Source organism: Physeter macrocephalus, chromosome 10 (genome assembly GCF_002837175.3).
Source record: "Physeter macrocephalus isolate SW-GA chromosome 10, ASM283717v5, whole genome shotgun sequence".
NCBI lineage: Eukaryota > Metazoa > Chordata > Mammalia > Artiodactyla > Physeteridae > Physeter > Physeter macrocephalus.
This window is the reverse complement of record NC_041223.1, coordinates 44360701-44378132: the sequence shown is the minus strand read 5'-3', so window position 1 is coordinate 44378132 and position 17432 is coordinate 44360701. Positions and strand designations below refer to the sequence as shown.

Here is a 17432-nt window from a genome sequence, read left to right as displayed (position 1 = left end):
TATTAATATTTAAGCTGTTTCCAAGCTTAGGGGCTTCCAGCCATAGTGATTGTGACCAGCCTGTCCCTTTAAAAGAAGGAAACTTGAAACACAGCAAACTGTGTCTTCTCAAAGATTTGGTAATACAATATTTTCAGAGACCTACTAAAGTTATCCATGGTTATTATACAATTTACAATGCTTGCAGCTGATTTTGATCATGATTGGCAGTTTTATCTAGTGATAATTCAGGTACCACCACTGACATATGGAAGATGAATTATCATTAGTATAAACTCGTAGCTCTGAAAAATCACAATAAAGATGATTTAATGGTAGGTCAGGACTAGTACTAGGTAAAGTCTAGACCCTCCTATAGGCTAGATCTATGGTTCGTTGCTAACCCAGTGTCTAAAACATAGTAAATACTCAGTGACTAATTATTGAATGAAAGAATTATGTTTACTTGTAAATATACCAAGATATGCATTAGAGTATCAATATCAAGTTGTTTACTTTAAATTCTCAGACTAACCAGTTGATCCATGATGAAATACATTCTCTGATAAAGCCAGTCTATGGAGATGGAAGAAATTAATCCTGAACCACTGTAAAAAATTCTTAGGTCAGACACATCAGACATGTTGGCAGCTCCCTTCACCCATATGAGAGTTCCTTCAGAGAAATAAACAACTTGCTGGTAGACATTAACTGATATTCCTGGAAGAGCCATGCAAATACATGTGTGTTATTAGGTAACAACCAGACAAAACACTTCCATGAAAGAGAATTTATTTCTTTAATCCTTAATAAAAAGGGATTAAAACTGAAGTCAACCTGGATCTTTCTTTTCACACTAAGGAAACATTTTTCTCTATTACACTGACCTGTAATATTGTGTGTAGCACCTGACTGAAGACAATGTGCTTCATCTACTAAATGTTTTAAAGATCTCTTTCGTAGAGAAGTTTTCCTGGATAAAAAGAGCCACTGTTCCTCTTCTTGAACTAAAACAACAACACAGTTTCTAGACAGACAGACCAATCATACGCACATTGACACAAAAAAGATCAATACCACCCTTCAAAACGAGGGGACTAGCACGTGAAAGAGGCTGGTCAGATTCTCTCTGAAGGCAATGGGATATTTCAACTGTAGCATAAATCATATTCTGTGATTGGGATGAGAAGTACAGTGTCAGTCAAGTAGGATTTCTGGGTATGTGCCCCTAAATGCCCTCAAAATAACATCACATGCGGTATCACTGTCCTCAACAGCCTTGCCCAAATAGGAGCTCGGCTTATTATCCTCCACCATAGGAATCTGACTGCTTGGTGGAGGTGGTCCAGCCCAGGCTGGAGCGGGTTGTTGCATAACACACACATATGGACAAACTTTGGTTGTCTCTGTTTTGTCTTTATCTCCCTTTGAGGCAGGAGAAACGTCCATAGTAATGAAATGTGAGGACTACAGAACTCTGTTTGACATCCTGTTCAACTGGAGACTGATGAAGTGTGCATTGATGAACACTTTTAGTGTAATTAATAAATGTCATGCAATAATCCCGGTAACAACAACCTTAAGCCTGCTCTATATTTAACTCGCCCTTTGGATGCTTCTTGCATAACAAAAATACCTCTCCTTTCCTAGAGTGTAGTAACAGCCCCCAAAAATAAACTAAAGGCTGGTGATAGATGACATTCACTACCCACTGGCATAGGTGTGTGCAGATTAGAGGAAGGGGCAGTCAAGTCAGCAAATGGGGCTCCCATGAAAACCGAGAGCAGACTCCTAGAATTCTGAATCTTTGTGTGTTAGTCCAAAGTCTTTTAACTCGCTTCCCCAAAATATTTCCAGTGCTTCTTAGAGAGCATTTTCTTTTATTATTTTGCTCACGTGGGCATCATGCAGAAAGTATTCAATCTCTCAAGGCAATTGTTAAAATGCCGAAGTAAGGGCTTTCCTGGTGGCGCAGCGGTTGAGAGTCCGCCTGCCGATGCAGGGGACACGGGTTCGTGCCCCGGTCCGGGAAGCTCCCGCGTGCCGCAGAGCGGCTGGGCCCGTGAGCCATGGCCGCTGAGCCTGCGCGTCCGGAGCCTGTGCTCCGCAACGGGAGAGGCCACAACAGTGAGAGGTCCGCGTACCGAAAAAAAAAAAAAAAAAAAAAATGGTACTTTCAAAATAATAACAGAAGCTAATTTGGTAGACTGAATATTCAGAATGGTAAAATGTAACTTATTAAGTTTAAATATATTTAAAAACCTTAAGGAAACTGGAAGAAAAAGTTATCTGATCTGTGTTAAATGATAATACATAATATAAGGTGGAGGTTAGGGCAGAAACAATATATGTATCCCCTAAGTGTGTAAATGAGAGTCATAATCACTAGTGACTTTAACTGAAACCAAGGGTTTGCTTGAAGCCATTTTTTTAATCCCTAATTTTTTTTTAATTTTTAAATTCCAACGTGGAAACTTTTGATCAAACAACTTACTCCTATTTGTCAAATACTGGGACTCATTTAAAATTGAGGGCTTCCCTGGTGGTGCAGTGGTTGAGAGCCCGCCTGCCGATGCAGGGGACGCAGGTAAAAAAAAAAAAAGATAAAATTGAAAACTTACCAAGTATTCAGAAGACAGTGTCCATTTGGGCAGAAGAGTAGGGTCTTGGGGAGCACCAGATGACCCAGGACCTCTAAGATCTGAACCCACCCTTGCCACCCCCTCAGTTCCGTGTAACAGGAGGCGCATCCCCAGTCTCTACCTGCTGGGGATGAAGTGGTAATACTAGATTCCGCTTCCGGCCCCTCACCAACTTCATTTACTGCTGCAACAGAAAACCTATTCCAAAAACAATTTGGAGAGATGTATTTTACATGGTATGGTGTGAACATGAGATAAAAATAGAAGGAGCAATAACATTTCTATTTAAAGGACGATGTGGCAATGCATGTATCTAGTTACTTGGTGCCACTGCTTAGCACTAAAATGACCATCAATCACATCCTTGTTTGCATTCCGCATAGAATAGTTCAGGGTCACAGAGGTCAAAAACTGAACTCTGCTATCTGCATGACCCCCCATTCATGCCCTAATTTAAAGAGGTCTTAGTAAATGCTGGAAAAGCTAACAATAATAAAATAATCCCCTTAACAGTCAATACAAAAATACCATTAACAGAATTTTACCTCCTTACTTTTTTCAAGTTGGATTAAATGAAGAAATGATATTTATGGTGCTTATAATGTCTTTTTTAGCCCATATTTATAAGCCAATATTTATTAGCCCACATTTATATTTATCTCTGAATATAATCGAAATACTTACAAATGTTTTTGCTCAGGATGGTGTAATCTAATAAGCATAAAAACTTGAGGAAAACCACAGTAACTTAAACCAACAGCACAAAGCCAATGCGACTTCTCAGAATACATTTAAACTATTTTTTAGCCCTATTTCTTAAATAATTATCATGCCTGTACCCATGCTGGTTACTATTTTTAAATTTTATATTGGAGTATAGTTGATTTATAATATTGTGTTAGATTCAGGTCTACAGCAAAGCAACTTAGTTATACATATACATATATCTATTCTTTTTCAGATTCTTTTCCCATATAGGTTAGTACATAGTATCGAGTAGAGTTCCCTGTGCTGTACAGTAGGTCCTTGTTGGTTATCTATTTTATATATAGTAGTGTGTATATGTTAATCCCAAACTCCTAATTTATCCCCCCCTCCACCTTTCCCCTTTGCATGCTGGTTACATGTTTTCTGCACCACTTAATTCTTACCTGTAGGTGGTATTTGGTAGAGTGGAGTAAAACTGGAAACTGGTTCTCTGTGTCCCTGAATCTAACTTTTGATTTTTACTAATCAGCCTTAAATTATAACCCAAAATAGGTCCACCTGGGAATTGAGGTGGAGCCCAACTGATTTCCACCGTGTCGGGACTGGAGCTTTCAATATTTCTAATGAGAGGAGCAGTTTCAGGAACTGAAAGAGATAATGGTGACATCGTGAGCAGAAAATATACAGTGAAAAATGTAAAAATGTAAATAGGATAGGAAAAAAAGTGTTGTTTTTTTGAAAACAGCATAAATGAAATATTTGTTAATATTCACAGAAGTGATAGAGAGAAGATAGTAATATATCTATGAGCTGCAATTCTTGATCCCTAAATGATACCAGTTAGCTACTTTCCTAAGGGACTCTTTCAAATGTTATTTTCCTCACTTCTAATTTATGCAATAAAATTAAATGTAGAAGTATGCAAATAGGATAAATGTTCTCGAAAAAAAGTGGTCAAAAATTTCCAGCGACCTAAATAAGTTGAAACGTGGGATGGAACCAGGTTAGGAAGGAGAAGAGAATCTGTAATAAACTGGAGTCAATGATTAACACAAGTTAAAAGAAGTAAGTCCAGGGGCCTATTCCCTCACTAGAGTGCTGTGGCCGGACTAGTTCCAGCTAAAGATATGGATTTAGATAAGCCTGAATTAGAACAGTCTGCTTCACTTTTGCTGGCATCAGCTCTGCTGACCTAGACTGTACTTTCCTCCCCCAGCTCCCAAGGTCCCCTGGAATCCAGGCTTTCTGTGCCTTAGCAACACCCCTTCCCTTGTGAAGGATGAAAGGAGCATGCATTCGCTAATTAAGCACTCACCCACAGACTTTAGGAGCTACCCAAGTGACAAAGAACAGAAAGGAAAACAAATGATCTAACAGCCTATCTTCCATCCATGTCTCCACCTGCTTTCCATACCCCCCAGGCCCTGAAACCACACCCTTTTATTTCCTCTTTCCATAGAAAGACAGACTGATGTCACTTTGCTCTTCAGTAGTCTCTCTGCCTCGGAACAATTTTGGCAGGTGCTCTGCATCACCCCTGACCCTTTAGAGTGGAGAGAAAAGACAGTTCAGCCCTCACATTGGCTGCATTTTAAAAAGGCTTTTTAATTGATCTCTCAGCCTTTCTCTGATACAGTTCCTCCCCAACTCTCAGACTGAGCTTTAGCAAACACAAATACCATCACGTCACTCCTCTGCTCCATGCACTCAGTCACCCTGGTGAACAGGGAAGTAGGAATCATCTCCCAGTGAATCAGAATCAGGATGTCAGAAAAACTAACTCTTTAGGGTCAATGCCCATACAGACATGATCTGCTCCACTTCCAGCATGTAGATGTCACATGGTGAACTGTGATTATTGTCCAAATCTCCCCCACAAAAATCATCCCTGGAAAGGCTGGTCAGGTTAGGCAAGGTAACCATTCCACCTGATTAAGAAATTATCTTCATAAGGGCCCCAATTAAAAGGCAGTAATACCATCTAAAAATCATATATTTCCCATAGCTAAAAAAGAAAAGAATCATGAAGTGATGGAACATGAAACGGATAACTTTATAAGTTTTGATGTGGCTAAAAAAAGTGAGATAGAATTGAGGCATGAGATGCTATCCATGGAAAAGACCCCCAGTACAAGGACTGGAACCACTGGAGGGTATGTGGGCTTGCATATCCAGAGAAAGGCCCAGAAATGGAAAGCAAAATTTGCCTTCTTCATTATTTTGATTTGACTAGCCTTGGGCCCTGGACCACGGTATGTCTCCAGCACTGGAAAATGTTCCAACACTATTGGAGTACATGAGGCATTGCTTTGAATGAAGAAGGATCCACGTATTCTACTTGGATCCGGAACATTTCGAATATGACCCTAGGCCAGTGTCTGACCTGAGGTCCCAAGGATAGTCAGGGAATAATCAGCAGAGGTGCCACACATACCCTAAAATCTGATAAGAAAGAAGAGAGCACTAATCAGAGAAGAGGGAAAATGCCCCAACCAGCTTCATCAGCTGTCTAGCTATGCTTCTGTCCAAGGCCTAGTTCACCGTGAGGGTCTCTGCACACAGCTGAATCTCCAGAACTAGGGGTAGGGACATCTAACGTCTGGCTTGGAATTAGTTCTCCCAAGTCCCCTCAGCTAACTCTAAGGGTGAGAGCACCAGGCAACTCTTCCTGAGTGTCTGCCCCAGGCATTCACCTCCCTAAAAGGCTCTAGGCTTGAATCCTTTTCCTGGTATGGAAGTCACATCTTTGAAAGAAGAAATCAGAAAATGTCCCAGTATATGTACTGTTTTTTAAAATCATCTCTAATCAAATGTTAAAGTATTATAATAACCTCCCAGTTGGTCTCACTACCTCTGTACTTTCCAGTCTCTCTCATTCCTTCAATCCATTCCATGTGTAGTGGCCAAAATTATCTTTTTAAGGAGTACTCAAAGCAACTACTCCTCTTCTTTAAAACCTTCCATAATTCCTGACAGCTTAATGAGGCTTATTCTGACCACCTTCTTTAATACACTCCCCATTTCTAAAGGATAGACCCCGCTCAAAACGTTCCTCTTACCATAGCACCCTGTATCTTCCTACTTACAATATACTTTCCTTCTTTATTAGGTTTACTGCTTAGAGTATTTCTTCTCCACCAGAATGGGTATTTTTGTTTTGATCACAGAAGTCTGGTGAACACCTAGAACACTATTTGGCACCTAGCTAGGTACTCCATTGTTGGATGGGTCTATTAATGAAGGAATAAATTTATTTCATTGTTTAAAATAAAATGAACTAACCAAAGCTTTGGAATAAATCCTGATTTCTTAAGCAACGTGTGCCTGCCATACCTCCATAAGGATGAGTCCTATAACTGAGACTTGGAGGGGAATACAGTTGCAGCTGGGCTGTGAAGATCCAAACCACTCGAAAAATATATTCAGTGAAGGGATGCAAGGGCTCTACCACATAGGAGAGCTTGGACACAGCCTAAATCAACAAGAGATCAAAAATCAGCATTTATGGAATAGCCACCGTATATTGTAACTCAAGAGCACAGATTCGTTTGTAGATGATGGATGGCCTTCTGGATATGGAGTGACCCAAGTCCTGCCAGATCAGTTGAAATGGAGGCCTGGAGCTCAGAGCTGAGCTATCCTGACGTCAGTCAACATAATTCACACCAAAATTCTTTCCTTCTTCAAAACTGCAAAATTATGGATTAAATTATATGGCATTTACCTCAAGGCTTTACTTTACTTTTCCATGTTAATATACTTGGGGTCTTGGGACTATTTTTCTCTGAACATGTTTTTGATTTCCTAAAAGGGACCATCCTGGATGACGTCCCTGCCCTCCACCCTAGTTGGAATCATTTTCAATGGGGTGGGCAGATAATGACCAATGATATAAGTAGTTGGTTATGTGATGCTGTGCTGAAGGAATAATATATACATCCAATAATATATTTTCCTTAAAAATAAAAGGTTTAGCATAAAGAGTAACAGAGATTAAAGTTCATCTAATCCAACCACTCATTTTACATTTGAATCTTCTCTAGAAGATATATGTATAATTATACATATAATTATATGTAGTAATTTGGCACTTTTAATAATTTGAAGAAAAAGTCTCCATTTAGGCACAGGGGCAGCAGTTCATACCTCAGTATAAGTCCAGCTTCCAGGCAGTTGTGCATATTTCCACTGAATGATGTATTTTACTCCAGAGATGTTGGCCGATTTCCATCGTAATGTCACACTGTGGCTTCCAATGGAAGAAGCAAATGGTGCAGTGGGGAGGTCTGTATTTTCTGGGGAGAAAACAAGATTTCATTCACCATGTCCCCTGTCTGTCAAAGCAGGAGAGAGTGTCCCTGCTTCATCTAGTGCCCCCAGCACCCTCTTGCCACAATTATTCACCTGAACAATAACTGATGCACATATTCAAGTGATTTATTTTTTTAAATCAGCCAGTCGGTCTGGCAGCTTTTTTCCCCCATAGAATGCACTTATCTTTGACAATAGTTTTTTTACAAGCAAGCAGCATGGAGTGTTCTGAGACTGTCCAGTTTTCTCTTGTGAAACCACTTCTATATAGGCTAGAAGAGTGGGTACCAAGGGTGTGTCTGGGGCAACAGAACCATCCACTACCCCAGGATATATATCTCAAGATATATTTTAATTTTACACTATATGTCTACAGTTGTTGCCCATTTTGTCAACACATTATTTTTATACGTGCAAGCAGTTGTCTGTACTCCAAAGGATTCTATTATATTCTGCTGTTTTTTATTGTGAAATATTTCATGACTTTTAAACAGTAGCAACATTACAATTGGTACACACAGTTATTGGTGCTACTTCCCAGGCCCTGTGTGAGGGGCTAGAATTCTGAATGGTATGTACCACTGGGATGAAATTATTTTACTTTACTTTTTCTATTTTTCAAAATCGTGACTAATTTAATGCATTAGCTTGCTTTTTCGCCAGAATGTTTTCTTTTTTTTAACCCCACATTTGTTTATTTATTTATTTTTGTCTGTGTTGGGTCTTCGTTTCTGTGCGAGGGCTTTCTCTAGTTGTGACAAGCGGGGGCCACTCTTCATCGCGGTGCGCGGGCCTCTCACTGTCGCGGCCTCTCTTGTTGTGGAGCACAGGCTCCAGACGCGCAGGCTCAGTAGTTGTGGCTCACGGGCTTAGTTGCTCCGCGGCATGTGGGATCTTCCCAGACCAGGGCTCAAACCCGTGTCCCCTGCATAGCAGGCAGATTCTCAACCACTGCGCCACCAGGGAAGCCCCGCGCCAAAATTTTTTATTGTGGTAAAATACACATGGGGCTCCAGACGCGCAGGCTCAGTAGTTGTGGCTCACGGGCTTAGTTGCTCCGCGGCATGTGGGATCTTCCCAGACCAGGGCTCAAACCCGTGTCCCCTGCATTAGCAGGCAGATTCTCAACCACTGCGCCACCAGGGAAGCCCCTCGCCAAAATTTTTTATTGTGGTAAAATACACATGGCATAAAATTTACTATCTTAACCATTTTTAAGTGTACAGTTCCGTAGTATTAAGTACATTTATATTCTCGTACAACCATCACGACCGTCCATCGCCAGAACTCTTTTCATCTTGCAAAACTGAAACTAACCATTAAATAATAACTCCCCTTCCCCCTCTCCCTCCTCCTTCCCTAGGCAACCACCATTCTACTTTCTGTCTCTATAATTTTAAGTACTCTAAATACCTCATATAAGTGGAATCAAACAGTATTTGTCTTTTTGTGACTGGCTTATTTCACTTAGCATAATGTCCTCAAAATTTATTCATGCTGTGGCATATGTCAGAATTTCCTTCCTTTTTAAGTCTGAATAATATCCCATTGTATGTGCGTATTTCATTTTGCTTATCCATTCATCTGTCAGTGGACATTTGGGCTGCTTCCATGTTTTAGCTATTGTGAATTCAATATTTGAGTATAATAGGGGTGTATAAATATCTCTTTGAGACCCTGCTTTCAAGTCTTTTGAGTATATACCCCAAAGTGGAATTGCCAGATCATGCAGTAATTCTGTCTTTAATTTTTTGGTTTTTTCCACAGGAGTTATACCATTTTACATCCCCATCAACAGTGCACAGCATTCCAATTTCTCTACATCCTCGTCAACACTGTTACTTTTCTGGGATTTTTTTTTTTTTTCCTTGAAGTGGTATTTCATTGTAGGTTTGATTTGCATTTCTCTAATGATTAGTAATGTTGAGCATCTTTTCATGTGCTCTTTGGCCATTTGTATATCTTCTTTGTAGAAATGTCTAAGTCCTTTGCCCATTTATTAATTGGATTGTTTGTGGGGTTTGTTGTTGAGTTTTAGGAGTTTTCTATATATTCTTGATATTAATCCCTTATCAGATATGTGATTTGCAAATACTTTCTCCTATTCTATTGGTTGCTTTTTTACTCTGTTGATAGTGTGCTTAAATTTTTTTAATTTTCATGAAGTTCAATTTGTCTATTTTTTCTTTTGTTACCTATGCCTTTCGTGTCATATCCAAATAATCATTGCCAAATCCAATGTTGTGAAGCTTTTGCCCTATGTTTTCTTCTAAGATTTTTATAGTTTCAGGTCTTACCTTTAGATCATGGATCCATTTTGAGTTATTTATTTATTTTGGGGGGGCTGCATTGGGTCTTTGTTGCTGCACACGGGCTTTCTTTAGCTGCGGCGAGCAGGGGCTACTCTTCGTTGTGGTGCGTGGGCTTCTCATTGCGGTGGTTTCTCTTGTTGCGGAGCACAGGCTCTAGGTGCGCGGGCTTCAGTAGTTGTGGCACGCGGGCTCAGTAGTTGTGGCTCGTGGGCTCTAGAGCACAGGCTCAGTAGTTGTGGCGCGTGGGCTTGGTTGCTCCGCGGCATGTGGGATCTTCCTGGACCAGGGCTGGAACCCGTGTCCCCTGCATCGGCAGGTGGATTCTTAACCACAGCGCCACCAGGGAAGCCCCCATTTTGAGCTAATTTTTGTATATGATGTTTTATAAGGATCCAACTTAATTCTTTTGTACGTTGATATTCAGTTTTCTCAGGACTATTTGCTGAAAAGACTGCCTTCTCCCCTATTGAATGGTCTTGGCACCCTTGTCCAAAATCATTTGACCATATGTATAAGGATTTATTTCTGAACTCTCTATTCTAGTCCACTGATCTATATATCTGTCTTTATGCCAGTACCACAGTATTTTGATTACTGTAGGTTTGTAGTAAGTTTGAAATCAGGAAGTATGAATCCTCCAGCTTTGTTCTTCTTTTCAGGATTTGGGGTGCTTTGAGATTCCATATAAATTATAGGATGGGTCTTTCCATCTCATGCAAAAGATCTGCAAAAACATCTTTGGAATTTTGATACGGATTGCATTAAATCTGTAGATTGTTTTGGTAATATCGACATCTTGACAATATACCAGGTCTTTCAACCAATGAATAAGGATGTCTTTCCATTTTTTTGTCTTCTTTAATTTGTTTCAGAAATGTTTTGTAGTTTTCACTTTACAAGTCATTCACCTCCTTGGTTAAGTTAATTTCTAAGTGTTTTTATTCTTTTTGATGCTATTGTAGATGAAATTGTTTTCTTAATTTCCTTTTCAGATGGTTCATTATTAGTGTATAGAAATGCAATTGATTTTCCAGTGTTAATTCTGTATCCTGCTATTTTGCCAAATTTGTTTATTAGTTCTAACATGGTATTTTGTGGTATCTTTAGGGTTTTCTGTGTATAAGATCATAATATCTGCAAACAAAGAGAATTTTTACTTCCTCCTTTCAAATTTGGATGGCTTTTATTGGATCCATCAAATTTAGATGACTTTTTCTTGCCTGATTGCTCTGGCTAGGATATCCAGTACTATATAGAAGTGGCAAAAGCAGGCATCTTTGCCTGAACTTAGAGGATAAGTTTTCTTTTATAGAAAAAGAATCACTACTCTGCTTCAGAAAAGATGGTAAATTTTTTTAAGGAGCCTAAAATGATTAAATACAAACTCCCATGACCTCTTTCCAGTTAAAAGAAAAGTTGACACAATTCTAATCACTATAGATACTGAATCTGAACTAATTAAAGTCCATACTACAAAAATACTCTGTGACCCAGAAAAAATAAAGCCACTGTCATCTGAGAGTTTAGCCCACAGAGTGGCTTAACACAACCCTTCTCTGCTTATTCTTCCATTTAGGGTTCATTTTTGGATACTATAACTATACAGGCAAAGCACAGTTCCATTTCTCCCTTTTTATAGTGTGAGATGCTTAACAGCAGGGACTGGAATAGCTGTGGGATACCTTGAAGAGGAGTCCAGTAATGGAGTGGTCAGCAGAGCAAGGAAGAAGAACCAGGAGACATCAGAAAAGATGTAAGTTAAGAACTGGGCAGAAGGGGCCAGAGTTATATAAGTACAAGTAAATGTAAATTTCATAGCTAAATACAGACATATGTTTCAAAGCCATGGTGATGCATATGGAAAAATAGAGATAAGGTAGGTTTATTCTAAAATATCAAGACAAGAGTGAACCAAATGAGAAAGAGGAAGCTAGGGACTTCCCTGGTGGCAAGGTGGTTAAGAATCCACCTGCCAATGCAGGGGACACGGGTTTGAGCCCTGGTCCGGGAAGATCCCACATGCTGCAGAGCAACTAAGCCCTTGCACCACAACTACTGAGCCTGCGCTCTAGAGCCCATGAGCCACAACTACTGAGCCCGCGTGCCACAGCTACTGAAGCCTGTGCACCCGGAGTCCGTACTCTGCAACAAGAGAAGCCACCACAGTGAGAAACCTGCGCACCGCAACGAAGAGTAGACCCCACTCACCGCAACTAAAGAAAGCCCACCCACAGCAACAAACACCCAACGCAGCCAAAAATAGAAAAATAAATGAGTAAATTTATAAAAATAAAATTTTTAAAAAAAGAAAGAGAAGCTAAACTGAGCTATATACTACTTTCAGTATATAGCAGAGTGGCTAAGAATAGGCTCTGGAATGAGATAACTGGGTTAAAATTCAAGTTATATCCTTCTCTGGCTCTGCAGCCCCAAGTAAGTATTTACACTCGTGCCTTATTTTTCTCATCTGTAAAATGAGGAGGATAATAGTGTTTATACCTCTGAGGACTAAAAGAGCTAAAACCTATAAATTACTTAGAACTGTGCCTGACTCATAAATGCCTAATAAATAATGGCTATTTTTATTTCAATATATTATTAGCTATTATCATCCCCACCATGTGGAAAAGGGGAGGATGGAGGGTATCTAAAATAGAATAATGTAGCAGATCCGCAGATAAATGGACCAGTACCAGATGTGTTAAAGACAAACTGGGTCTTAAGTACATGGGTGAAAAGATTCATCAGAACAAACTAAAGATAAGGTCTGTAAGCACAAATACCATATATGTAAACTTGGTACATCTCAGTTAGTGGTACATAGACATTGATAGCCAAATGAAAAATATAAAATAAAGCACTGATTACACTTGTACTCTAACAGAATTGTATAATTAAGTTGGTAATATAATTTTAGAATATAAGAAAAGGATATAAATCAGTTTCCCAAACTCTCTCAGTTCTGGCATCTTTAATATCTTAGTAATTTTTTCATGACCCACTAGAACAAAAGAATCACCTAAACAGTTCCATTTATTAAGTATTATAACTTGAGTATGCATGTCCTATCAACTTAGTAGATATTTGGGGAAAAAACACATAAATTGGAATACAAAATAATATATTTATTTCATCCCTAAATAAAAATAATTGCATACTACTCAGATCTGTGTGCCTATTGGGCACTGCACAACTTCCTAAATATTCTAATCAGACTGGACACCTCCATCCTTATTTCCTGTTCCACGTTGTATTCCTCATGGTATTTGCTTTTTATCACAGCAACACCAAAAAAGCAGGATTGTAAAGATATGATAGCATAGAAAGGAATGTAGTGCACTCCATTGTTTATACCATCAATTACCTCTGGCTAGTAGTTCCTGTGATGTCCAACAGACATCGACTACCCTTGTGTTTTCCTCAATATTTAAAATGCCCCACACCTCCCTGTGAGGTAGATGTGATGCCCTGGGGAACCTCAGTGCACAAAATATAAATTTTATCCACAACTAACTCCCACTACACAGAAGGTAAAAAATGTAATACCACTACCCCTCCACAGAAATGTCAAGGAGGGTCTTTTGTGGGACATTAAAGGGCAGAAACAAATCAGGATAGGAAGGCAAGATCCACCTTCCAATTTCCATCAGCCACTGAGAGCAAGGAGCAAGCCACTGAAACAAGGACTACAACTTATGGAAGAACCAATCATCTCTTGTTCTGGAAGGAACTGTCTATCTCCCAGTGGGAGGAAACACTGGGGAATTCTGGAAAAGTTAGCTGCTAACATATAGGCTATAATTTATCAAAGTGTTGGTCCTTCAGAAACCACTAGAGAATTAACACACTTGGGCAAAGTCACTTAGAGACACCCAACCTGCTCTGAAATAAGTCAGAGGGAGCTGGAAACCCAAGTTCCCTACTTACTCAAAATTTAACACTGAGAAGGATAACTTCCATACATTGTGCAAATTTACCAATGTCTTGTAGGGAGCCTTAACTATAGTAGGTACTCGATTGAATAACTGTTAGCTGAGTAATGAAATGTGTATTAAATAAAATACTTCTACACTTTCAGTTCATTAAAACAGTGGCATTTCCTGACATCAAGTTGCTCAGGATTCACGTTGTTCTCTCTCATTAAGACAGAAGTAATTGCATCCACTGAACTGAGGGCAAAATCTCAAGTTCTAAAAATGTCATGTGCTGTTTCCTCTTATTTTGCTCTGAAAGAAGAGTTTTGCTGAGTCTCTGTCAAAATGGCTTCCACATTTGAAGTTATCGAAAAATATATATATTCAATAATACATATATTCAATAATACATAGATAGATAGATAGATAGATAGATCATACTGCGACATAGAAGTCTAGATATTTTAAGAGGTTGCTCATTACCCCTACATTAGCACAGATCCCTGGAGCAGTGTAAATTATTTTCAATAACAGTTGGTTGCGTCTGCTTACCTAGCACTTCCTCTTCGTATGCACCTTCCCCGCTGCTGCAGCCGACCTCACAGGATTCTCTCTAGGGAAGACAGGTAGCATGCCAGTCAGCACAGCCTTTGTACTGCTTTTGCTGATAAGCTTCAAGTAAATTTTGAAATATGAATGCCTGATATATAAGCATACCTGTATATCAAGTATTTCAGCTGTAATACTTAAGTTCCCATTTGCTAGTGGGATTAGAACACTTCTCAATCTTTTTTGACCATGTCCCAAATTCCAAAATACATTTAACAAAACAACTTAGTACACACATACATGTTGGGAAAAAAAGATTCTTGAAATGGTATTTTTTTCCCTGTTTTAACAGTTTTATTGAAATATATTTTACATAACCATAAAATTCACCCGTTTAAAGCACATAGTTCAGTGGTTTTTAGTATATTCAAAGAGTTGTGCAATCATCACTACAATCTAATTTTAGAATATTTTCATCCCAAAAAGGAATCCTGACCTGTGATGCAATCTTATATGTTCTATTCTATGTCATTTTATTGTGACTCTTTATTCAGTAAATTGATTTCATGAGCCTCTAATGGGTGACACCCCACAATGTGACAAAATACTGAGCTCAACAATGCAATTATATGTTTGCCATCTTAGTCAAAGGTTTAGTGAGTTAATAACCTAAAGCTCTAGCCTAAAGTTATGCCTATTTATTTTATATATCCATGTCTTCCTTGAAAAATTAAAAATGGACTATAAACTTTACAGTAACTAAACATTTCAAAGGTTGTCTTAATGCCAACGTTAAATTTTAAGGTCTACCAAAACCTAATGATGATTAACATGTTTATCTCATTAACAGAAAACATAGAAAACATTTTGGTGACTGAGAGATAAATTTCCTGCAACTTTTAACAGGTGCATTAACAATAGTTAATGTAGGGGGACTTGGAGAAAAGGCACACGTTGTAAAACTACAACACAATCATGATCAATCTTCCTGCTCTCATTCAGTTTACAATACCTAGGACAACATGCTATTGTTTCTCATGATAATAGTGGAAACCATGACACAATGCATTTACTCTGAACGTCCAGGTAGAGAAGGGCTGTAATTTGCAAATACTTAGCTGTCCCATGTTTGATCTGTGCACTCAAAGGAAGCGGAGCCTGATAAGCCTAAATTTGCTTGGTTAAGGATTAATTTAAATACTTCAGTTTGGGCTCAGGATTATTTAACTTAAGGGTTTAGTATACTTTTCACATCTTCTTTGCAGGTTTCAGTAAAATACATTCAACACATTCATTAACTGCAGAGAATAAATATACCAAGTGGGAGGAAAATTATCATTAACATAGGATTTTCTTTTCAAGAAAGAAAACTGAGGAAGAAGAAAGGAGATGGAATAATGTTTATTTGGAAATATAGCTAGTCCTGACCTATCTAAGAGTTTAAATGTTTCATTTTGTTTACTTTGGTGAAGCTTGTATTTTTTTCCAGCTTTATTTAGATAAATGATTACCACCAAAGCATTAGCTAACACCTTCATTCCATCGTATAATTACCATTTCTTTTTTGTGATAAGGACATTTAAGATCAGCTCTTTAGCAGCATTCAAGTACATTAATACAGTGTTATTAGCTGTAATAACAATGCTGAACCTGTTAATCTTATAACTAGAAGTTTGTACTCCAAGGAGTTTAAATGTTTTCTCAAGTGGAGGCAAAGCTATTGATTAGGATTTCCTTCTCTCTCTCTCTCTCTCTCTCTCTCTCTCTCTCTTTCTCTGTGCCTTCCTCTCTCTCTCTCTAATCTAACATTAGATTTCAAATGAAATTATTATTATTATTACTGTTTCTCAAGCTCAAGTTGCCTGGAGAGAATCTAAAGGACTTCGGATTTAAGAAATTCACAGGGGCTTCCCTGGTGGCGCAGTGGTTGAGAGTCCGCCTGCCGATGCAGGGGACACGGGTTCGTGCCCCGGTCCGGGAAGATCCCACAAGCCGCAGAGCGGCTGGGCCCGTGAGCCATGGCCTCTGAGCCTGCGCGTCCGGAGCCTGTGCTCCGCAACGGGAGAGGCCACAACAGGCCCACATACCGCAAAAAAAAAAAAAAAAAAAAAGAAATTCACAGAATCTGAGCTCACAGCCCCTGGATGGGGCATTTATACAGCATATTGCAGGCTACTGAGCTGCCATTCCCACTGCAGAAGCCAAGTTCATACTTCCCAGGGGCTGCACCAGTTTGCTATCTCTGTTCTCACAGCAGTAAGACCATTTTTATCATCATCCCTCTGGCTCCATGCTTGTGTTTCCCAGACTGGCACACCTGCTGTCGATGCCTTTTCTTATTCCTGTAGCACAAGGAGGACATGCCCCACCATCCTCCTGGGATGCCTCTACTGCATAGTCTCCACACCAGTTGTGGCTTCATCTCCTAAAATATCATTCATTCACTCATCAAAAAATATTTATTGATACCTTTTCTATGCCAAGCATTGTTTTAGGTTTTAAGGATATGGCAATGAATAAGACAGGCAAGTTCCCTGACTTCATGGAATTTATATTCTCTTAGAAGGAAAGAGCCAATAATGGAGTAACAAACTTAAAAAATACAGTATGCTCAGATATGAAAAGTGCTATGAGGAAAATAAAACAAGTCAAAGGCAGGCGGCATGACCAGACAGGAAGGGGACTAACTTTAGCGAGGGCAGTCGGGAAGAACCATGCAGAGGTCACCCTCAAGGCAAGACCTGAGTGAGTAGAAGGAGCTGGCCCTGCAAAAATCTGGGCAAGGGCAAACACCTTGAGGCAGGAATGTGCCATGTATACTCAGAGAAGAGGGAAAGGCCAGTGTGGCCAGTACAGAGAACAAGGAAGAGGGGGCAAGATGAGGCAGGGGCTTCAGCAAACACTGGCAGTCTGTATTTTTTCTCAAATGGCAATGAGAAGCCATAAAAAGGTTTTTAGGGCTTCCCTGGTGGCGCAGTGGTTGAGAGTCCGCCTGCCGATGCAGGGGACACGGGTTC

General features: G+C 39.4%; 2 protein-coding genes across 11 annotated transcripts in view; one reads left to right on the top strand and one right to left on the bottom strand.

Annotated features, from left to right (window-relative positions):
- DCBLD1 (discoidin, CUB and LCCL domain containing 1) overlaps positions 1-17432 on the top strand; it is a 271285-nt gene that overhangs the window by 65562 nt on the left and 188291 nt on the right. For 5 of the 10 annotated variants that reach the window (XR_008618365.1, XR_008618364.1, XM_055087533.1 and 2 more), the window contains exons 2-3: positions 9408-9526; positions 11592-11705. The exons of 3 other annotated variants lie outside the window; for them this stretch is intronic. Coding sequence is in view for 4 of the 7 variants with exons in the window: in XM_055087533.1 (XP_054943508.1) it covers positions 11654-11705 (52 nt within the window). In the remaining 3 variants the exon portion in view is untranslated. The remainder of the gene's footprint in view (positions 1-9407; positions 9527-11591; positions 11706-17432) is intronic. 2 more of the 10 variants (XM_028494502.1, XM_028494503.2) reach the window with 1 other exon arrangement.
- The window catches only part of ROS1 (ROS proto-oncogene 1, receptor tyrosine kinase), a 123245-nt gene that overhangs the window by 91878 nt on the left and 13935 nt on the right, over positions 1-17432 (bottom strand). Inside the window, exons 5-11 of the mRNA XM_055087538.1 lie at positions 14419-14479; positions 7476-7624; positions 6663-6801; positions 3773-3974; positions 2743-2819; positions 867-986; positions 515-699 (exon numbers count right to left, since the gene is read on the bottom strand). Coding sequence (XP_054943513.1) covers positions 515-699; positions 867-986; positions 2743-2819; positions 3773-3974; positions 6663-6801; positions 7476-7624; positions 14419-14479 — 933 coding nt within the window. The remainder of the gene's footprint in view (positions 1-514; positions 700-866; positions 987-2742; positions 2820-3772; positions 3975-6662; positions 6802-7475; positions 7625-14418; positions 14480-17432) is intronic.